The sequence below is a fragment of the Nyctereutes procyonoides genome, unplaced genomic scaffold (assembly GCF_905146905.1).
Source record: "Nyctereutes procyonoides isolate TBG_1078 unplaced genomic scaffold, NYPRO_anot_genome, whole genome shotgun sequence".
Taxonomy (NCBI): Eukaryota; Metazoa; Chordata; class Mammalia; order Carnivora; family Canidae; genus Nyctereutes; species Nyctereutes procyonoides.
Window position 1 is genome coordinate 22,210,894 of NW_026575126.1, and position 23,934 is coordinate 22,234,827.

Consider the following 23,934-nt stretch of genomic DNA (forward strand, 5'->3'; position numbering starts at 1 on the left):
AAGAGACTAAAGAATAAGTATAGGTCCCAGCATTCCAGTGGCTTCCAATCCCAGGAGAGGAAAGAGTACAGAAGCACCTCAGACATCTTATGAATTCAAAGGCTGTCTGGACCCAAGTCATTCTCATTTTTCTGTCAACACGGGACAAAGGGCTTCTGTGACAGAGGGCATGGTGACATCCCAGAGCAAGTACAATATAGCTGGGCTCTCAGAAAGTTTTCACGTTTTATGTGCTTCAACTACCAGAAAGACAGGCGGCAAGAAAATTCATGCATAATCAACATCTCACACAGATGCTGTGTTACTAACAAGCACATTATAGTAACACAACTTTTCCTCCATGCTCAAATTCTCTAACTATTTGCCCTTGATTTTGAACTTCATCTCTAGATGGCAAGTCCAATTCTTTGTTTCCTGAGCTTCTTATCTTGAAGAGAGGAGGTGGCAGCAGGTAGGCCTGAGCCAGAGTCAAGTTCCTCTGCACCAACGCAAGCTCCGGATCCCGCCATCCTGAGCTCCACCCCACACAGTAGCTGGGGTGCACCCTCGGGAAAGAGGAGCTGCTAGGCTTTAGGATCAAGAATATTCTGCCTATGAGCTTTGCCGGGTTCACTCAAGCGACCAAATCCACCCACGGTCACCATGAGAGAAAGATGAGGGCAGGCCCCGTGTCTCCTACTCCTAGGCTTGCCCAAATTGGATCCACCAGAAATCTGAGGGGTTTTTTTTTGGCGGGGGGGGGAGGCTGTAAGAAAAAGTGTTATGGATATAATTAAGTAATAAGAATATATTGAACAGGAAAGAAAAAGGGGGGAGAGGGAGAGGGAGGGTTAGTGACTACCATCTCATGGTTTCCCACTCACGTGGCTCCACTTCCAAAATTTCCTCCTGTCCTAGTCATTAGTTCTGGGGGCTGAGATGACGTACGTAAGTTGATAACAAGGGCAAATGCAGGGGGTGGATGAGGCCCACACTTCTCCATCCAAATTGCAGTCAGAAAATGCATTCATCACCATAATTGTTGCTTTTTAGGGAAATCTAGGTCTAGCTACCTCTTCCCTCCTGCCAGCATTTCACTAATCCCAATGTGACAGCACAGTATGTAAGCACGGCCAGCCCTCTCCCCCCAGCCGCAGGCCATGGTGCCACTGGCGGGCTGTGTGGCTTTGATTAAATGACTTTACCTCTGGGAACCTCAGGCTCCTGGTCTGTAAAATGGGGGTGAGAGTATGTGATGAGATGTTAACAAGGGTGGAACAGGTCCATATTTGTAAAGCACTTAGAATATCCCCAGTCAGCACAGTTAACTGTTATCACAGACACGCCGCAATGCTCGCTATCATCCGGTTACATAAAAGGCAGGCTTGACACCAGAGGTGTTTGCAGTGTGATGCACAGACGTGTAGGGCGAGGTGGGTGCTCCGGAGGGAAGCAGCTAGGGACTCAGCCCTGGCGGCCCCGCACGCCCCCCCAGCACCTCTGCTCCCCGCTGCCCTGCCAGGGCCAGGCCTAGTCGCTGCGGCCGGCCTCAAAAATCATGCCTACCACTCTGAATCTGGTCTGAACATCTCTGCAGCCCCACACAGCCCCAGCAAGTCTGTTCCTACAGGCTGGAATAGCCAGCGCCCGGAGATGGTTGGAAAACGCATTCTGGACGCGCAGAGCCAGTTCCACAAACGTGCTGGGAACTCTGATTAACGCGGAAACCCACATTTCAACAGCCCTCCCAGAAAGAAAAAGCCGTTCCAGCCCAGGAGGAATGAGCTCAGGGTCTCCTCCCGCAAGGGCTGCCTGACATCGGAGCCTGCATTTCAAATCAGGCACAACAATAGGACTCGACCTCCTCAGAGGAGGTCTGCGTTCCTAAGTTTGGGGATGCGGGAGGGTGTGCACGGAGAGAGCGCGCGGTGGGAAAGCCCCAGAGAAGGCCCACACTCATCTGTATGCAGGAGACATCCGAGAGGATTAGAAAGAGATGTCATCTGCATTATAATTAATATTTATTTTACTCTGTTCCAGCCTCTAAGAAAAACTTCCTAGTTCCCATAGAATTTGAAATTGTGCAAATCACCAGGAAAGATCCTGTCCCCAGGGGCTGAAGGTAGAAAGGGAAAGACTGGGAAGGCACCATTTCCCCAGCCATCAACAATCAGGACCAAGCAATCAGCCAACCTATCTGCCAGCAGGGGGTGACACCCAGGGCCCTACCCTTGGGAGGGCCCAGTGCTCTTGGAAGACCACACACAGAACAACCATCGAAACTCAGTCCTGAGCTCTGGAGACACTCTGCCTGGATCTTACCCCTGCCCTTCTGCTCGGGAGCCTGGGCAAGTTACTCCATCTCACTGGCCTTTGGTTTTCCCCTGTCAAAATGAGAAAAGCCACTGCGGCCCCATGCAGGTGTGTATGTGTGTGTGTGTCTGGGAGGGGTAGGGCGCAGATAATGACAGGATGGGGAATCAGGATCTGACCCAGAGGCTAAAACCTGAGAAGAGGAAAGATGTTTGAGGCTTGTGAGCTAAGTAAGAGCAGCTGGGCTTGGTCAGATGGGGGCTCTGGATGGGGAGGTGGGAAGCAAGCAGAGGTTTTACATGCACGCACATGTGCTCCATCTTTTCTCCAAGCCTGTGGTTCAGACCCCACCTTCCTGGCCATCGTGGCTGACCCAGGCAAGGGCCCCTGGGCCAAGCTGGCTCAATCAGAGTTCTTTCTTTCCAGGATTTTTCTAAGTGGAACTGAGTGAAGATGACACTGCCCACTCTGGTGAGAACATCACGAGACTAGAAGCATAGCAGTTGCTGTACCTTACACTGACCCACCATGTGGAGCAGACTGGGTGGGGAATGAAATCAGTGTGCAAACAGAAGGGGAGCAAGAGATGGAAGGTGCGGGCAGCCCTGGTGGCGCAGAGGTTTAGCGCCGCCTGCAGCCCACAGTGTGATCCTGATCCTGGAGACCAGGGATCAAGTCCCACGTCAGGCTCCCTGCACAGAGCCTGCTTCTCCCTCTGCCTGTGTCTCTGTCTCTCTCTCTCTCTCTCATGAATAAATAAAATCTTAAAAAAAAAATGGAAGGTGTCCTGGAGGCACACCCATCCCTCAGCGCCACCTGACTCCATCAACCAGCAAACTCTCCTTGCAACTGAAGCTAGTTTGCTCTGGATTCTTGCCACCTGTGTCAAAGGAGTCCTGATCCAGAAAAGCAGGGATCGGATGGAGGGGAGTCTGACACTGGAGGCTGGGAGGTTAGACCTCCACACTCCAGAGAGTGAGTCACTGCAAGAGTCTGCCTAAGAAGGCAACAGGTACAAAACAAAGATGCTTTTAGACAGATCAATCTGGCTGCGGTAGCAAAAGGGCCAGGCTGGGGCCTGGGGCACAAAGCCAGCCGGAGACTTTTGAAATGTGCTGATGCTGGCCAAATATTCCTGATTCTACCTCTTACCAACATGCATTCTAGTCCCCACTGCGGTTACCCTGTTCTGTTCTCCCTGAACTTCTGTAATAGCCTTGTAACAATCTCCCTACCCGCATCTCTGGTCCTATACTGTCACCTATTATGCCACACACTTATCACAGCATTCCTGGCCCCGAGTGCCCCAGCAAGGGTTGACATGAGATCCAGAGACTCTCCTAGCACCCCCACAAAAAACCTGATGGGCTCCTATGCCTGGTTTTTACTCTCCCAGGGCTCAGACCTGGTTCATGAGGGACATAGACCCCTATCCAGCCCTAGCCTCCCAGACCCCTGAACTTTGAATGCATTTCTTTTAACCCCAGTGAAGTGAACCACCCTCTCAATATACTGACACCGCATACTGGGATCTAGGTCTGAATCTGCTAGAAGTCCCAGATCACAAGAGGGCTATGGATGCCTATGTGAGGATCCCTTGGGGATCCCCTCAAAATAACCAGCAGAGGCTTGACTGGTGGGGGAGGTGGGCCAGGGTACTGCCGTTTGGCAGTAGTTTGGCAGTGGGAGTCTGTGTGTCAGCAGTGACACACCTGCAGAGGCTCCCAGAGGCAGGAGCCCAGCCTGGGGACTTTGCTTTACTTGTTTCTATATGCACCAAGGGGTAGGAGTTCTCAATTCAGAGGACTATCTCAACCAAGGTACATCAAGCACCCCCGCACCAGCACCCTGTCTGGCGCACAGCAGGTGCTTGCTCGAAACAATGTAGAATTTGAAACCCCTTTCAAAAAGGACTGTTAGCCATAAGAATGGAAAGTCACTTCACAAAAGAATTTTTTTAAAAAGAACTATGAAATCCACTGGAAGGTTTTAGAGATAACTGGCCTTTGAGAATTTAGTTCTGGTGGGATAAAAGAGCTAGAAGCTGGAACAGTCCATTTCTCCTTAGGCATAGGTTTATTTATGGTCTATTTCAGTTCAAAGTCGACGGTTCTTGGGGTTTTCAGTAGTGTTGGTTTCATCTGTGCAGGGTGACGCTGACCACCCGTGAGGAGGCACATGCCCCGGTGGGAAGCACTTTGCACGCGTGCACGCACTTCAGTATCAACACGTGCTCCTGCTCAGCCCCAGCTGGCTCGCACGTCCGCAGCACATAGGTGACCGAGCGGCAGGGTGAGTGTGCCAAGGAAGCATTGTGTTTTGCACAAGGCTGAGAAGTCCCGGTACAGAGATTATGTGTCCCTCGGGGCCTTGGAGGCTTGCTTAGTCATGGATGTTTTTGTTGAAATTTTAAAATTGAGATGATTTTCTAGTCATTCATTCCATGATCACTGCTGGCAATTAACTTGCTTGAAATTTAAAAAAGGAAGAAGGGAATCTGCATGATGAGAGGGAAGAGGAGGGGAGGGGAGAAGAGGGCAGGGGAGGGGAGAGAGAGAGACAGAGAGAATGAGAATGAAGAGGGAGGCAAGCTTCTGGGCTATTCTATCCCAGTCAGGAGTGGCGGGCCACAGCACCCAGAATGCTACCGGCTTTTTCAAACAAAAGCTTCTTTTCTTCTGCTCTGGACAAGGTTTATTCAGTTGAGGGAGAGGTCAACAACAGCCCAGGCCTCTCGTCAAGTGGCACCAAACAACTGAGCAGGTCACATGTTTCTACAAATCTAATCCAGAAATGATGATCACAAACAACATCATAAGTGTGCCTGGTGTCGTGGATCGTCATTCAAAATCGGTCTGTTTTCTGAGGGAAGCCCGTGTCCTCCTGTGAGCTGGTGGGAAACCCCTCAGGGACATGCCTTGAACTGCCACCAGGTGGCCCAGGCTGGGACAATGCAGGAATCCAAAAGGACAGACCCTCCTCTGGAATCCACCAAGCCTGTGATGCCTTGGCGCCTGTGTCATCGCAATCCCTAAATAAACACGAACGTACAAAGGGATTGAGCTTCCACTCTCAAAAAAGCACATGCTGGCTAACTATGACATGAAGCATCCTGAACCCTTGTTAAGGGTGCTACGTGTAGGGTAAGTAAATCTGCCTAAAAATGAGGTTCTTTGGAGATGTCAGAAACTCAGCTCCTTTGAGTCCCTGTCCTGTGCTGAATTTCAAGCAGTGGACTAGTTTATAACCAAATTCCAAAGTATATCAAGGGCTTTTAGAGATCCAGGTGCTACTGTTACCACTGAAAACCTGCATCAATTGATCATGAACCCACAGGAGGACTAAATCCCAATTACTCTGGCCACTCTTAACCCTGCCCACTGGCCAAAAAACAAAAATCCAGTTCCCCCCAAGCTTTAAGCCCCATCAACTCTGAGCCAGCACCCCAGATGACTTCATCTGAGGCGGAATGGAAGGAAAGAAGGTAGTATTTGTGGCAATCTTCAAGCCTTGATATGAGACAATTTCTATACTGGATTCTGTGTCACCTTTTATCAACACTCACTGGTTTTATGGCTTGCCTAAAAATATTTTATTATATTCCAAAGATAAATGAAAAAAGGCTTGAATGTACTGATCCAGCTTTCCCACTGGGTGCCAGGCTAGATAAATAGCATTCCCATGCTAATAACTATAATTAACGCCAAAGGCTTTAGTTAAGTAAACAATTGACTTTGTAAATAAAAGTCCTAAGAGGGGAAAAAAAAATCTCAAATTCAAATTTTAAATATCCCATTTGGTAGGCAAAAGCAAATGGTGGCATGGGCAAGTGGGTATTTCAGCCTGGTCTAGCCCAGTGGGTGGGCCTGACCATTGGCTCCAAGACATGTACAACACAGTGGCACTACATCTAAGGGGGTGCCCTTCATACACAGTGACAGAAAATTTCCATACTGATTACAACAGTTGTCTGGCAGATGGCAAGAAACTATATTGAGGATGGGTACCTTATTCAAATTCACACAAAGGTGCTGCTCCCTGGGCTAGAAGGGAGACCCCAAGCATGTCACCACCTTTCAAGTGTTGGGCTGTTGACAAATGGGGACCTCTGGCCTCACCTGGGCCCCTTCCCTGAGCCTGCTCCTTTCAATCCTTAAAGCTCAGTGAAATAGTCTTTGTGGGCAGCTTCCTAACCCATATATACATACATACTATACCCTCTTGGCCAAAGTGCCACATGGACAGTCAAGAGGTTAGTTTTAAATCAAGAGTTTGATAGTCATTGGAACGCTATGCCTCTGATTACTTCACCTTCTTGGCCAAAGTTCTGCAGAAATAATCAAGGGGTCAGTCTTAAATCAAGAGCTTGATAGCCACTGGAACACCATGCCTCTGATTAAACTCAAAGACTGAGCGCCCGCTGAGCCACGTGGCCTCCAGGACCAGATCCGGCAGGAGATGCAGGCGTGGGTAAGAAGGACTCTATGGCCTGATGGGTTACAGCCTCTTTGAGGGACAAGACATCTGAAGAGAATGTACAACAGCTGCAGTCTTGCTGAAGTTCTCAGAGTTCTCTATCCTATCTGTGGTCAGCGAGGGTTTCTGGCCCCTCCTGAGAAAGGAGTCCATAGAGAAGACATCTCATAAAATCTCAGAAAGTTTTAGCATTCTGAAACACTTTAATGAATTTGATGTTAATGTTTAAGTACCTCGAAGACATAAATTTCTCCTTTCCAAATCCTAGAAAGAATTTCATCTTCAGAAAAGATTGTGCAGATGGGTTTTGATGCCATTTTATAATTAAACCTGTATAATTTATCACACTTAACACCAGAGTCTTACTCCAGTGCCATTAAAAACAGATTTGTAATTTGCTGTTAAATTAAGATGCTTCATTTTCCTACTACTTGTGATTTTTCTTTTCAGAGACAAAGGATGATTCAGGGGCCATCAGACCCCTAGCGCAGCCAGGAAACTGCCATCAAACCCACCAGAGAACCCAAATCCAAGAGATTTCATTTTTATTCATTATCAAACCTTATCAAACACCTATCAAAAGAGGCTCATAAACCATGAATAGGAAATATGAAGAGAAAAACTGTGGAACTCCTTGTTTATCCAGGTTCTGAGAGATTTCCATTAAAATTCTGCCTCCCATTTGTGTGATCGAAAAAGACTCATTTGATTTTAAATCTTGCAGGTCGGAGGCTTAACCCAACGCATCCCCTAGGGGCGGCAGTAACTTGATTCCCCCAGGCTTATCTAATTGCTTTAGGCTCATTCTGTAGGACGCAGCTCCCTTGGACGTTCAACCCTTGATGCCTTTTATGCCCCCATCATTCTCTGGGCAAGGTCTCCACATCTTCCCATCCTGCAGGATCGTGACCGTATTGCTTTTGATGCTCCGTTTCATTCTGATGGAACACCAGCGGCCTGACAATTATTTTTCACTGGAGACTGATGAGTGTAAAAACTGCAAGAGGAATTTGAGCAGCACACCCAACATGGACCTATGTGGCCACTCTCCTTCACAATGGTTACCTACATGGGTGACAAATTGTTCAACACACTCCTTACACCGTAAGATCTCCTTTCCCAGCTGCCTGCCCTGGTGGCTTCGCCCATGATGTCCTTACCCTCTTGCCAAAGCACCCATGGGCTCATTCAGTGCTCAGCTCCAAGGGGCCCTCATCTTTCCCTGGTAAAAGACAAACTGAAACACAATGAGATTTTCAACAATCGTTTGTTAGCATCTTGCCCTGCTGGAAGCTGTGGCAGATACCTTCCCCTCTAGATCTAATTTAGATGATGACTTCCTGGAACAGCTTGCAGAGAAGCAACATCCAAATCATCCCCGTGAGGTAGCCCTGTTTTCTGATTCCTCCCAGTGAGAAATCAGGATGAAGACTGAAGGTCACTGCTCGCACTTAATCATTCAGTGGGTCTGTGAAATAAAAGGTTTCACATCAAAGCTGAGTACCAGTCACCCTATGACACCCCCACCCATGCCACTGTAAACTGCTTTGCTCCCTTTAACCATGTTCTTGACTTCCGTTAATACTTCTCTCACCAGGTCGGCACACAGGCTAAATGAGACAATGAAGTGAAATATTAATCACTGGGTCTGGTAGTGAGATTTATTCCATTCAATAAGAATAGTGCTTTGTTAGCATCTATGGAGAAAGGAGAAACCGAGGCTCCCTGGCTAAGGCAGATCCAAGACAAGGGTTTGAGAAGACCGGCTGACCAAAGTTCAGGATGCAAGGAGATCCAAGCCAGAAATCTTTCCCACTGGTAATTCAAACTTGTTAATTCATCTCAATCCAAATTATGAGTACTTTGGTGGAACATGGCTTTTTCAAAACAGATGCCCTATTTGCTCTTCAGTAATAATATCAGAAAATCAAAATCAATTCAAATATAGCTGACCCCTGAAAAACACAGATGAGAACTGTGTGGGTCCACTTCCATGCAGAAATTTTTTAGTAAATATAGCACAGTACCATAAATGTATTTTCTCTTTCTCACAATTTTCATAATAACACTTTGTTTTCTCTAGCTTACTTTATTGTAAGGATGCAGTGAATAATACATATAAATAATACACATTAGTTGACTGTGCTAGGCTTCCAGTAAACAGTAGGCTCTTAGTAGTTAATATACACATGAATTTTACATGAAGGGGTTGTTCAGGGTCAACTGCATCACCCTTTTCTTAATTCACCTTGAATGAATGAGGCACTACTGAATAAACAAAATGCATCATGGTGAAAGACACTAGGAGATATCACTGGAAAGAAAAACGAGAAATGCCAAACACACAGAGGAAAATCCAAAGATTCAGAAACGTTTTCAGCATGAGGTATAGAATAAATCACTTTCCAAATTTATCTCTCCAAAAACATACCACGACTAACAACTGTCTCAGACATCTGCTTTAGGATGAGCACATCATATATCAGGACCAAGTACACAGTAGGTTCTCAGTAAAACCAAATGATTCATCACAAGATGGGTTTAGGCCAAACATCAACTCTACCACTTCTAACATAAAACTCTCACGTCGGGATCCCTGGGTGGCTCAGTGGTTTAGGGCCTGCCTTCAGCCAGGGTGTGATCCTGGAGACCTGGAATCGAGTCTCACATTGGGCTCCCTGCATGGAGCCTGCTTCTCCCTCTGCCTGTGTCTCTGCCCCTCTCTCTCTCTATGTCTCTCATGAATAAATAAATAAAACCTTTAAAAAAAATAATACTCTCACGTCATTTTAAAGGTGTATTTCTCCCCAGAGGAGCTCAAAGTACTTGACACCCACATATCTCATTTAACAAGCTTTTGCAAACCACAATCACCATGCTAGAGGTCATGGCAGAAATGGAAAAACAGCAGCTGAACTTCAGAGACCCAAGACACCTAAAACAACACAACTCTGATCTCACGAATCTGTACAACATCCCTAGAGTTAAACAGGTAGTAAGAGAAAACATCCCAAGAGAAAACATCACCGAGGCCCTGAATTTTCATGATTTGTTTAGACTTACAGAATAAGGGATTGACCAAAAACTAAAATCCAAGTCTCCCAAAGTATACAAAAAACTGGAAATATTTAGTCCATACAGAACAGACTTAAAGAAACATGAGGGCTGTGTGGAAACAGCTGAAGGACTGGGCTGTTACCATCTCAAGATGATGGTCAAATATTCTTGGTTCACATCCCTAGGGAAAGTAATCTAGAATCACCCCCCCCACACACACACAGAGCTTTATTTCTAGGTGTTCACTCATACCAACCAATTTGGTGTCAAAATAGACATGCTCACAATAATGCGAGGGAAGAAATGTATCTCTGAAGGGCTATTACGCCCACTTAGCTGCAGAATAAGGTAGACACTGCAGTGCATAGATTTTGACTCAATGTGAGGAGGGACCTTCTAGCAATTACAGTTGTTTCACATGGGGAAGTGCATTGCCTTAAGGATATAGTATAATCCCCATGTCTAGAAATGTCACACATAAAAATGAAATAACTACGTATGAAGATTTAGGGCAGGAGGACCAGTTAGGATGCTACTCCAGAATTCCAAGCAAGAGATAGAGGGGCTTGAATTAGCACAGTACTGGTGGTAGGGTCAGGGGGGAAGAGACAGATGAGAGAAATGTTTACAAGTAAAATCATAAGCCATAGCTGATGAGATATGAAAGAAGAATGGGAGGATAAGGCATGGAAGCTCCTGGAAGATGTTGAGCCACCAACACTCAACACAGAATCGCAGAGGGAGCAGATCTGTGGGAGTGGCTCACCAGGCCGTGGGGTCCAGGTGCTGTGGGGAGAAGGGCGCACAAGCTGTGGAATCCTCGGAATGAGAGGGAGTCTATCTCAACTTCATCCCACCTAAGAGATGGGGTGATGAGGACATATCAGAAGAGGGCCAGGGGATGCTGGCTTCAAGAGGTAGGCCAAAAAGAAAAACTGAAGATAGTGTCTTAATCTATTGGACCTTCTATTAAAAAAACAAACAAACAAACAAAACCCATACATTGAGTGGCTGAAACCACAAACATATATTTCTCACAGTTCTGAAGGCAAGTCCACGATCAAGGTGCCAGTAGATTGTGTCTGGCCTGCTTCCTTGTTGCAGATAGCCTTCTTCTCACTGAGTCCTCACGTAGCAGAAGGGGCTGGAGAGCCCCCTGGGATCTCTTTTGTAAGAGCACTAATTCCATTAATAAGGAATAATAAGGGCTCCATGTACCACCTCCTAATACAGCCCACTCGAGGTTAAGATTTTGATAGGAATTTTGGGGCGACACAGGACAGTCCCTAGAAGTGGAGTAGGAGTGGTCAGGAAGGATCCAGGAGAATAAGCAGAGTGCAGTGTCCTAGTGGTCAAGAGAACAGACTTTCAGGAAGGAAGAGCCACTAATACCAAGTGCAGTAGGGTTCCAATAAGATCAGGATTGGACGGCATCCACTGGACTTGGCAAGGCTCCTGGTGGGGCGAAGGAGGCTGAGTAGACACTGGGAAGTGAGGAAGCAGAGGTCATGTTCATCAGGTTCTGGGTGAAGGAAGACCGGGACCAGGAAATGAAGACACGGAAATAGGTAGTTATTTTTAGAATGAGAAAGACCGAAGCATGTTTGCAAACTACCTGGGAAGTGGGAAGTGCTGGTAGAGAGAGGCAGGCGGAAGGTCGCTGAGGTGAGACCAACGGCGAGGAACCTTCGAGAAGGGGGTGGTTGTGGGCACAGGTGGCTAGGCCGGCCGTGGTCGGGACAGGGACACTTCATCCTCGGAGGAGGCGGGGATCTGGATCTGGCCATAGCTGTGGCTTGTGCGGGCGGGCGTGGGGACGGAAGATTATCGTGCCTGATGGTCTGACCCGCTGCTGTGAGGAAACAAGATATTCTGAGCATTTAAAAAGGGCCTAAAGAGAAGGTGGAGGGAGGCCGACCAGAGTGAGCCGAGCAGGGGCAGCAGAGCTGACCGGAGCTTCAAGGACACGGGCACGAGTTGGGGAGACGCTGGTTATGCTCCTCCAGCTGCTGCTCCCCACAGAAGGACCAGGCCCCAGACCTTCCCCTTCTCCCCATCCCCACTGCCCCCCCTCCCATCTCTCCCTCTCTCCGTGGCTCCTCAGCTTCGGCCTGAGGTCTAGTGCGTCAGGCCCTCACCCGGGCCTCTCCACCTACTGCTCCTGTAGGAGCCGCTCCGTGGTACCTCCTCCAGGAAGCCCCCCGCCCCAGGGCTGCATTAAGACAGGGGCAGCCCGGTGGGGCTCAGCGGTTTAGCGCTGCCTTCAGCCCAGGGCATGATCCTGGAGATCCGGGATCGTGTCCCACGTCGGGCTCCCTGCGTGGAGCCTGCTTCTCCCTCTACCTGTGTCTCTGCGCAACCGCCCCCTGCCCCCCCCCCCCCCGTGTGTCTCTCATGAGTAAATAAAATCTTTTTAAAAAAAAAAAAAAAGATCATCGCCGGGGCCTCACAGCACACCATGGAGAGAGCTGCTTGCACGTCCACCTCCCCAGTGGACACACAACTACTCCTCCGGGCAGGAGCTTGCACTGTCTCCCCAGCACCCAGGAGGCTCTCAGGACACACACTGGGTGTGCCGGTCGGGGGATGAGCAGATGAACTGTAAGTAAGAGGTTGGCTCACTGGTCGCTCAAATTCCATCTTAAGAAAACTGGGAGCTAGCTTGTTGGTTCTTTGTGCAGAACTGCTTTTGCAATAGCACACGTGTTTCAGAGTGGACACTGGGGAGAGCTGTTCTCTATACAAACTAAAAGACTGATCATAGCTCTTTCATAAGCCAGAAAAATAAGCCATGACATTCTCATGGCCAGAGCCAGATTCCAACAGTAGCCCCTGGGGCTGTGGACATGCACTGGAAATCCAGATGAGGACAGAGATGCCGCAGTCCAAACCCATGAGGCTCCCCTCCCCTCCCCTCCCCTCCCCTCCCCTCCCCTCCCCTCCCCTCCCCTCCCAGGGCAGCCTGAGTTTCCTCTGTTGGCCTAAAGACATCCCAAATACGCATCAGCTAAAAGACCCCAGAGCTGTCTCTGACATCTTTAAACCCAGCGACGGAGCCTGGTCCTCCACGTACTGCAGAGCTCTCAGGTGGCAGAGCGCGAAGGTCTCTGGGGCCTGGGCACCCTGACTCTCCAGCGTCCTCCCCGGTGTTTGGCACAGGCCTGTTTCTCTGTAGTCCTGGAGGTGATAAACCCACTAACAGAATTTTCCCAGGATCCCAGTCTCATTTCTGCTTCCCACCCACGTCTCTCCAACAAAAACAAGGCCTTGGCCAGGATCCAAGCTCTGGGGTCTGTGGAGAGGGGATGCTGGGACCCAGCCGCTGTCAGGCACGTCCTTCCTTTCACTGATGCTGAAACCAGATCCCCCAAGCTCCCAGATGCCAATGGAATGCATTTAGGTCTCTCAAAAAAAAAAAAAAAAAAAAAAAAAAAGCCGTGCTAGGCTTTTTTCTTTTTGGAGGGCAGGAGAGATAAATGAGCAACTAGCCACCGCCCTGAGAAAGGACTGAGTCACTCTGGAGAGACAGCTCCCCAGTGACTTTTTTCACCTTGCACAGCCTGTGCTGGTGATGCATCAGCCCCACCGACTAAGGCAAGTCAGGCCCTCATCAGCACCAGGATCGTAGACTAGGACCCAAGTTGCCACCGCAGCAAACAGACCAAGGGACCGGCCACAGGGGAGGCAAGCAGGACCTCAACTCTACCACATTTGCTCTGACACAGGAAGGCAGTTTCTAATGAAAACAAGTTCCAGGAATACAACCCTCTAGGGATGAGCAGATGGGACACCTCGGGTTGTCACATTGCATTCAGAGAAGCTCCAGATACTTTTGGGGGCAATGGAAAGGACTGAAAGCAAAACAAAACATGACAATAGCAACAGCCCCATTTAAGCCGCAAAGATGACCAAATCTACGTGTGGGAAAGTATACACTTAAAACCCACTGCCTTCTAAGCCATGACTTCTCATGGACAAGACCACTGACTAAGTTAGCCGAGATGAAGTGACTCATTTACTCACTGACTCCAACCTCTCTGTTGAGGCTTCTTCAGAAACGTGGCTATTGGGACGCCTGGGTGGCTCAGTGGTTGAGCGTCTGCCTTTGGCTCAGGGCGTGATGCTGGGGTCCTGGGATAGAGTCCCACACTAGGCTCCCCATAGGGTACTTCTCCCTCTCTCTCTGTGTCTCTCATGAATGAATGAAATCTTTTACCAAAAAAAAAAAAAAAAAGAAAGAAAGAAACGTGGTTATTCTACACTTGCAAGTTGCCTTGGGATCCCCTGGAGTTAAAATCACACTGACTTCCCCAGAAGTGGCCATTGGTAAGGTGGCAAAATTCAGCTTCTTTCCCCCTACCTCACAGAAGAAAAATCAGAGACATGGGGACAAGAAGTGAGGGTCTGTCTCATTGCCAGTTCTAGCAATGGGATCTATTGTGCTTCTCACCAAATTCCTTCTGTGGTTCATAAGGGACCTAAAAGAGGTCTTGCCACGGCCTGCAGGATTACCTGTTCTCTGAAAGCCACGTTTCCATTCCCCACAAAGTCTCTCCCAAAAACTGAGGTTTGCACTATTTTTCCCCAACTGCACTGTGTACTAAAGTATTAATGCATACAGTATCATCTCATTTTAGATTTCTTTTTTTTTTTAAGATTTTATTTATTTATTCATAAGAGACAAAGGTGAGTAGCAGGCTCCATCCCAGGACCTCGGGATCATGACCTGAGCTGAAGTTGAATGCTTAACTGACTGAGCCACCCGGGCACCCACGGTTTAGGTTTCAATGGCCTTAATATGATATTGTAGAAAGGACACTGGGCTTCAAGCCAGATGAAGGATAGAACCTGGTTTCTACCCCTGGTGCCCCACTAAACGATTCTGGGTAGGCAGTTTCTCTGAGCCTCAGTTTCTCCTCTGTGGGAAGGGGTAAACTATTGCCTTGCCAACTTGGAGCACTGGTTTTGAGACTCCTGTAAGACAACTCACTTGCATTCCCTGTGAAGGAACTCAGAAGGAAGCTGAAAAAACTTCTGCAAATGTAAGAAAATGACACCATGACCTAATGCTTTTGTGGTGAGGCCTTCAAAGTAGGGGCACCGGGCCTCAACTGTCATTTATCACACACACACCCACTCCTGCCAAAGAGTGCTTACACTTGGATGGGCTACTACATTCGATATTTAGGGACTTTTGAACTTGAACGTACCCCAGTAATGTTATGGATCAGTAATATTTTCAGTCCAAATTCTTTTTCCATTGGGCACAAGCAAAATAGCCTTTCCATTTCTCACCCAGGATGTTAAGGTCATGACCCTCCACATGGCTGGAACATCTCATCTCTGGCCTCAGCTCCCCGGAGCCCAGCAAGACTGCATAGGCCTGATTCTCCTCTTCATTCTTGCCCCCCCCCCCACCTCCTTTCCAAGGCCTTTATATGCAAGTCCACACCAGGCCCCTGCATACATTCTAAATTCCTGCAAATCTCTGCAAGTAAGATTTTATTCCCTCAAAGCACCAGTGTGATTGGTCTCCTGTGTAATGAAGGAGCCTTTATATTTTTAGTTTTCTTCCCATACAACAAACACTATTAATAACATTTTAGTTTCTCCCGAGATGATATGGATTAGACCAAATGGAAAGTTACCATGGCTACCAGAGTGTTATTTTTGGTATGAGAAATCCATGCCAAGTGAAGCAGCATACACGGTCAAGAACTGGAGCTTTATTTCCGCTTTGCTATCAGGCAATCAATCCCAACTTAATTTTGAAACCCTAATTGCAGCGGAAACTAATTATGAGTGGCAAGACCTGAAACCCCTAATTAAAGGAGGAGTCAATAAAGCAATGCAGCCTTATCACTGGGGCAACTCTTGCAGGGATTTAAGCACAGGAGGACTTTCTTTCCCAGGTAACTACCTAAGCAAAACAGTGCAGGGAAGCACACCTGGACATTGGGTGGGAGACCCTAAGTTGGGTCTGGAAATGTCAGTCTCTGGTGGGCAAGCAAGTCAGGTCTTCTCCCTGTGTTATGAAGATGCACCCAACTGGGGGTGAGGCAGGAAGCCCCTGGTGGGAAGGAGGTGTTTCTACTCCCAGTCAAAAGGTGGTCAGGGGAGGCCAGGGAGGGAGAAGCTCAAGGATGGCTGTACCCCATATATTACTGTGGCCTTTGTGCACAGGCCTTGGACACGGCTGCAGAGGAACAGGGGCATCCCAACAGAATCTCATCACTCACACTCAGATATTTAGAAGCTGTTTTCTCAGATATCCATGCTGAGCCGCACTTTTCTGAATTAGCAAAAGCAGGCTTATGAAAGGACTTCTATTAGAGTGAAAACATACTGCCAATCTGCAGCACACGGTCCCTTTGGGACCTCCTGGTCTATCTTTGACAGCTTTAAAATACTGTTAATGGCATGACTTCATCTACCCAACACTAGAATGATCCATATTTAGGCCAGAAACCACATGGTCCCCATATCACCACACTGGGCTCCAGGATAGAAAGAGACTCTTAAATCAGAGAGGAAACACTTTTAACTGATGATTAATTGCCCATCCCCCCTCCAAAACACTTTTAATTGATGACTAATTGCTCATCCCCCTTGACAAAGAGACAAAAATGAACTTTGCTCAATGGTGAGAAAGATACTCTGAACACTCCAACAGGGCAGTCAAATCAGAAGCCTACCCTCTTCCCACTCGGTGTATATTTTTCTACCAAGGGGTCTTTCTCCCTTTAATAGATTTTCCTGTTACGTTTTCCTGAGAGCTCTTTTCTTTTAAGCATTATGGAGAAGGAGGAAGCCGAACATCATAACCCTGTGGTAGCTTTTTCAATTTTATGAAATAAGTCAGTCCCTCCGGAGACAGAGCTCCACCATCTGGGTGGGAAGGATGTCATGAGAGCTTTAGATTCCTATTTCCTATGGATAAGTGAACTCCATGGTCAAGCTAAGGGCCAACAGGATTTTTCCAAGACAGACAAACCCACAGACCAAGGAGAGCCTGTATTAATCTTCGTTCTTAGTGTTGTCACAGGTCTTGTCTTGGAATTAGTCAAATGAGGTTCTTTGAGTATTTTCATCAAAATAAACAGTGGGCTGACATATTACGCAAAACCTCTGGCATTAGTGTCTTGTAACAAAGGTTCGAAATGGTAGCAGTAAGGAAAAGACAGTTCCAAATACTGAAATGTTTTGGAACCTGGCTGAGATTTGAAAGGTCTTTGGTGGTTTCTGTATATTATATACATGATTGACATAAGGGACCAGCGGGTTCAGGAGAGAGAGGGGCTCAGCCCTCTCACATCCACTGTCAACAAGGGAAGGGAGATATAAAGAGAGAAAGAAGAAAAATAGGTCTGTCTTACTGAGTTCCTTTGGTTTAGAATTTCCACCCAAGGAGACAGAGTGTCCTGAGAAAGAGAGCTTCATCCCCAAATGCAGACTCGGAGCCCCCTTTCTGTGCAGCTGGATTTTGCTTCCAGCAGAGGCACATCACTAGGGGCTTAGGAAGATCTCCCGGCCAAAGAAAGCACCTCTGTTTTTCCAACCAGCAGGCTGCAAACTTTTTCGGGTGCCTTTTAGAAGACTACTGCTTTCAAGGCTCCCCAAAACAATCTCCAATGCATCTTATCTTGAAACCGACCTACCTTGGCTCCAAGGAATGGCTTGCAGGGGTAGAAGCAGCACAGGGCTGCCGACAGGGCGTGGAGAGCACTGCATTCCTTAGGCATCGTTCAGTGTCCAGTCCCTGGACCACACACTTTTTTTTAGGGTTAAAAGAAATGGGGCTTGGTGATCAGAGCCCCAGCCCCGCAGCGACAGACGGCTCTGCTGCTCCTGCCCGCAGTCCAGGGCCGGGCTGGGACTTCTCCCCTCCGCTGAAGCCGATACGATCCACTCGTTCAATTCTAGCAGGCTGGTGTCCAGCCTGCCATGCACACGGTGCCAGAAATTCTCATGTGACCAGACTTGCTCTCTGATGAAATTCTAACCTCTCTTAGAAGAGCTTTGGGCTTTAGCTGTCCCCTCAATTTAGAGACCTGTCAGAAATCATGAGCCCCCTCAGGCCGTCTGTCCTTCCCAGGGCTAGGACACCAGGCAATCTGCTCCTAGACGCTTTATCTGCTTGCCACCCAGCAGCTAAGGGTTAGGGAAGCACATATCGTACCACCTTGTGAAGAGACAAAGGCTCCTTTGAGAAAAGGACCTAAAAGGTGACTAGGGTGTGACTCTCCCTTAGGACCAATCCTAGAAGTCCTAAGAAACATGGGCAGGGTCCCTGGCCCCTCTACCCCAGCCCACCCGCCGTACTGTTTATTTTTAATTAGAATGCTCCTGGCAGCCAGTTTGCGGCTGATAACGTTGGCATAGCCATCACTGAAGGCAAAGCAATACTGTCTTCTGGTGTTTAATTAGCAAGTCTGTCAGCAAACACCCCGAGCACCCCCATACCATCCCACCTGGCCAAGCAGTCTGTTGGGAGTATGGGGGTCAAGCTGTGTACCCTCCTCTGACTCAACTGTTTACTTCACTTCCCTCCCTCACTTCAAATACTCCATTTTCAATTGTCCTCTCTGCCTAACCCAGATCCAGCACTCAGACCAGGTGGCCCAGGGAAGCCACGCATTTCTCCTGTGCTAAGTAGACCTTTGCCCCCACCAAGAGCTCCTACGACCTTCAGGGGAATGTGACTGCTTCTCTTCTTGCATTCCAGTTAGAGTGGATGCTCAACAATTCTGGTTTTCATCAAACCTTGGTCTCTGCCTGTAGCTCTTCCTGTCCTGTGGTTCCAAACATTACCTTTCTGTGGCTTCGGCCACTCAGACCTGGAATGTGTCCTGAAGCTTTCTGAAACTTCACACAGGCAGAAACTTGTAATGAGGAAGAAACAGAACCTATTCAGTCCAGAAAGGAACAACACCAGATGAGGCATGAGGGAGGTATGAGAAATATCCAACAGGATTAGTGTCAAATCCTCAGGAGGCCTCGGCCTTTGGACTAGGTCAAGTCTGCCTGTAAAAATAGAGACTTGTTTGTTCAATGCCTGGTGAGCAGCTTCTGTGCTTGAACATGGCCTGAATGGGCGGAGGGGCAGCCTAATAAATACACAGGATGCAGGGACAGAGCTACAAAAGGTCTGTCACCACAAGAATGATGGGGGAGGGGAGAGGTGACTTCCTTTGTTCTCCCTCAGTCCTTCTCCTCCGTGATTTTGGAGGTCAGATGTGCAGCCCTGGGGGCTCCTGGGTCCGGGAAAGTCCACCCAAGAACCTGGAAGCAAGCATCAAGGATGGGAGAGTTCATGGTGTTTTTGAGCTGGAGGGGCCCTGGGAGATGGCCCAGTTGGTAGGTGGGTCTCTCCTCCAAGATCCATATACTGTATCCATGAGCAAGCATTTGCTGTTTGCCCTTATTTCTATTAGATGGGATTTAAAAGTAAGTCTACGTGCAGTCAGGGCCCAAGCAGACCTATAGCCACCAGGTAAGGGACCCAATTTTCATTTGCTCATCTCCTTTGGCAGGAAACACACTCCACCAGGTAAGAAACGCCCCCAAGAGGCTACAAAAAAGCACCATTCCCACTATGGGAAAAGGAAAGAAAGCAGCTCCTTAAATCCCACACAAAATTTCAGAGAGATTGGTCAAAGCCTCTGAACTCCTACTCTAACCACAGAAAAGTCTGAATGAAGTGTAGTCCTGAAAGAAATATGCAAATACCTCAGACTTGTAAATTACCAAGAATTAGGTCATCAAGTGATCAAGTGCTCCGGGCCAGGGTAAAGGCAAAACAGAAGATCTTCGGGTCACTGTAGAATCTCGGCTCTTGTCTACGGCTACCTCTGTTTACTCTCACAAATGTCCTCCAAATGCCCATAGAATTGGTTGTCAGGATTAATGAGTGGGCTCATCTTACTAGGTAACTGTTTCTTAAGCACTTAAAAAAAAATGTATTTGAGAGAGAACGTGCCTGTGCAAGAGCACTGGGGAGGAGCAGGGGGGGGGGGAGAGACCTAGACTCCCACTAAGCTCGGAGCCCAAGGCCAGGCTCCTTCTCACCACCCTGGTATCATGATCAGAGCTGAAACCAAGAGTCCAATGCTCAACCCACTGAGCCACACAAGAGCACTTTTTAATTTTCTTGTTCCACACCAAAAAGAATTCCTGAAATAGCATTCAATGGTTTTAATACATTTTTCCGGAAATGGCCAAGGAGGAAGATGAAAATAACGTGTTGTTGTTGCAACAAAAGATGATAATTGCGTGAATTTGCAAAGTGCCCTTCACTGACTTGTTATGCTTTTCAATATTTGCATCCACACTGATCAATTCTACCACGTTCTCCTAACAGTGATTATTCTATTGCAGTTACAAAGAAAAAGAAGACCAGGACAGTGTGTCACTCAGCAGAGAACGGACAAAGGACCAGGGACTCCAGCCCGTGATTGCAGAACCTGGTATGTAATCACATGGAAACACAAATAAGAGATTTTTTAATGTCTTGTAATTAAATCTGTTACTCACACAGCCCCATGAAAAGGTGGTGACCTGGGGCAGGGGGTCACTCTGATGATTTGGTGCATGTGATTTAAGACCAAATTTGGATTCCGGGTTTTCTACAAACCATGTTCTTCCAGGACAGGGGTCAGTGTCTCTAGGGCAACCCCAGGGACTGACGGAGAGGGAGGGATGCTGGGCAGCACACAAAACTCTGGGGAAATTGTGCTCTCTAACGTCCCCCTCCAGCCTCCTGGACGACTTGTTCCTCTACACCAAGGGACACGCCTGTGAAAAAAGCCAGGGCAGGGCAGCCAGGTAGACCCTTGAGGGAGATTCTCATGCCTTCAAGTCACATGCTGCCCCCTCTGTCTGGGAAGAGGGTTAAAGCAGGCCAGAGGAAGGCCCCAGCTCAAGTATTGCCCTCAATGCCATTTTTTTCCTTGGGCAGCCCTAATACTAACCTGCCCTATTTAGTAACCATGGAAACAGGAGCTGCCTGCCAGCCACATCCCACAGACACGTGCTCACTCCCTGAAAGTGTGCAAGAGTCCTTCTCCCAGAGGCTACAGTCCTCACCAGATCAGGCTCCCGGTGAGGGAGATCCTTTCTTTGACCTGACACTGGAGGAGAGGTCTGGGGCGCAGAAAGATGTGCCTACCAGGTATTTGCTTTTCCCCGTTTCAGGGAAACCGGGAAAACAAAGCTGCCAATACTCCTCCATTCTCCCCAAAGCCAGCCCAGAATCAAGATATCAAGCCTTGTGTGCACAGAGGTGCTTCTGGTCATTGTCTGGCAGCCCTGTGGACAGTGACACTGCCCACGGCGGGCCATGCTGTCACCAGAGGGCACTGGTCCAAGGCTGCAAGGCCTGGCTCGTCCCTGCCCACAGGGACACACTCAGAGCATCAGTCAAGGGATGAACTCTAGTCATGGAGGTCAAAACAGCTCAACCTCTCATGGCAACCACTGAGACTCCACCTCCTCAGCCAGAGTGACCTCTCCTGGCTTTTTGCTTCCCCTAAACCCCAGTGATCAGACTCTCAGTGAACAAACACAGTCTTAATGAGCTAGGGGGTAAGACCCAAGCCACTACCATTTCCATTTCCCCTCGTGTCCTAGGAAGCAGGGACGATTAACCTGGATTGGCCCAACTGAAAACATCCAAGACTGTCCTCTGCAGCTTTGGCCCCTTGAAGAGCCGCGTGGCAAGTGCCTGGGCAGCCCAGGGCCAGCAAATGTGTGTTTATCTGCAACCCTGTCTCCCAAGCCTCCCAGGGCCCTGGCCGGGGAGGAGCTCCTGTGGCTGGAGCACCCACCCTCACCTAAAAGCGACAGGACCTCAGGGCTTACGAGGTAAGGACGGCCCCCCAGATTCCTCGGGGGGGGGGGGGGGGGGCAGATTCCTGAGAGTGCATCTGTGAAGGGCCATTGATCTGCCTCGCGCAGCACTCACAGGTACACCCCTCTCTACTGGGCCTCCTGCCCCCTCCCTACCCTCCCCCCAATACATCTGTTTCTCTAAATGGCCCTTAAAATTGCAGAACTGACAATGCAGAGCTAAACTAGGTGAGGGCGCAGCCCCAACTGCTTTCTTGCACGACCGCATACAGTTCCATTCCGTGTATCCCGCCACCATAATTACCAGCATCTCTGGCCTGGGATTAGCCCAGAAATCCTGTGCTACACAAGCCCAGTTTTCTGTTCTTAGCATTAGGGCAAAATGAAATGAACAAGCATGGGGCATCGGTTCCAACCTCCCCAACAGAAGGCTCAGACTCTGGAGGTCTCAGTCTTTTCTCGGGGCCCATGAAAACCGTTGACTCTCCTCCCCCAGCAAAAAGCACACATTATAATGTTTTACATGTAGTTTCAGGGGATACCTTGTCCCCCGAGGCCCATCCACACACCCCTGGAAGTCCTACTCAGCCAAGAGGACCTAGCCTCTCCATGCTTCCTTCTACTCCACAGTCACGATGCACCCCGCCTCCCCCAGAGCAGGCATTTGTTTTTCTGGTCATCACAGCTCCCACATTTTCTGTGCTGTGCGCTTTTCTTTCTCCTCCCTTCCACCTTGATAAGTGGGAGTTATATAAGCAACTAATAGTGACCACAAATGCCCCTCAGATGTCTCTCCCACACAGAGCTGCAGAAAGGGACCGAGGGGCACCTACAAAGCCAGAACACTAGGAAGGCTCACCAGCCAGGACAGCTGCGCCGTCTCCCATCTCCACTGTCCCTGGCTTTCCCATCTCATAAGCACTTCTGCAAAATGACATCTTCCAAAACGGAGCTGTGAGACACACATTTGCATGTCTCAAAGTGATGCTGGGAGGTAGCAGGTTAGAAGGAGAGCCAGAGTGGGTCCAAGTCTTGCACCACAAGCAAGCTGGGCGACCTTGGGAAATTTCTTAACCTCTCTGAGCCTGTTTCCTCCTCCAATTTACCAGGTTTTTGTGAGGACCAAGTGAGATAACAGAGTGGGGTACCTAACCCATATGAGCCACTCAGCAAGTGTGAGCTCCCCCTCCCCATTCGTTCCTCCTGCAGGGCAGGTGCCTGATCTCACCTACAAGTCAGGCCACAGGAGCCATGCCCTCCGCAAGGGCCTGGACGGCTCCACCCTGAGCCACTGACTGGCAGGCTGGTACTGCACTGACTATTGAATCTTAAAAGCCAGGGAACAATGAGGAGGAGTTTAAGCATTTTCTCAGTCTTGAAATATTTTTAGCCTTTAAATTTTAAGATCACATATTAAAATTGCACATATGGTTTTAATCACACTTGCTCAGATGTCTCAGATGATTTTCTACTCCAGAGCCGTTGTCATTTGGAGAGTTGTTTGTTTTAACAGGCAACATGTATGTCCACAGCATCTGCCTACTTGGCCCTCACCCAGGGAGACTCCTGGTCCATCCACAGCTACTGAGCCCTCGATATCCCACTCCATCCCAGCCGGTCTGACTGGGGATCCTGTAGCCCCCCTAATAGGATCTGGGTTGCAACCCCTCCTTCTGCAGTGCCCCCAGGCCAGGCTGGCTGCAGAGTTGGGCTATTGCCTACATCCAACCTGAATGTCTCACCTGATGCTCCTCCTACCTTGCCCCCCTTACCTAGCCCTCCAGGGTCTTGCCCTAGGACTAGACCTTCCACATGAGTCTAGAATCCCCAGAGGGGGTAGCCCAGGTGGCTCAATGGTTTAGCGCTGTCTTCGGCCCGGGGTGTGATCCTGGAGCCCTGGGTGGAGTCCCACGTCGGGCTCCCTGCATGGAGCCTGCTTCTCCCTCTGCCTGTGTCTCTGCCTCTCTCTCTCTGTGTGTCTCTCATGAATAAATAAATAAAATCTTAAAAAAAAAAAAAAGAATCCTCAGAGGACCACCTCCCATATGCCTGACTCCTTCATTCTTCATCAGCCCATATTTACTGGCTCCTCTGATACCAGCCATGTCTAGAATTAGAACAGTGCCTGGTGTCGATGCTTGGGTGCCATGCTTACTCTACCCAGCCACCACCTCTAGATTTTCAGTGCCCCTCCAGATTCAGCCTTCTGCCTGTATTTGCCTTCTCCTCTCTCAACCCTTGTGGCAGGAATCACCAGAGTCA

General features: G+C 48.7%; 1 protein-coding gene across 5 annotated transcripts in view; it reads right to left on the minus strand.

Annotated features, from left to right (window-relative positions):
• Nucleotides 1–23,934, minus strand: part of BCAR3 (BCAR3 adaptor protein, NSP family member) — a 136,703-nt gene that overhangs the window by 34,358 nt on the left and 78,411 nt on the right. The window contains exon 1 of one of the 5 annotated variants that reach the window (XM_055339600.1): nt 17,484–17,952. The exons of the other annotated variants lie outside the window; for them this stretch is intronic. Coding sequence (XP_055195575.1) covers nt 17,484–17,567 — 84 coding nt within the window. The 5' untranslated portion in view covers nt 17,568–17,952. Of the gene's footprint in view, nt 1–17,483; nt 17,953–23,934 lie in introns of those variants that run through there. 5 annotated transcript variants of the gene reach the window in all.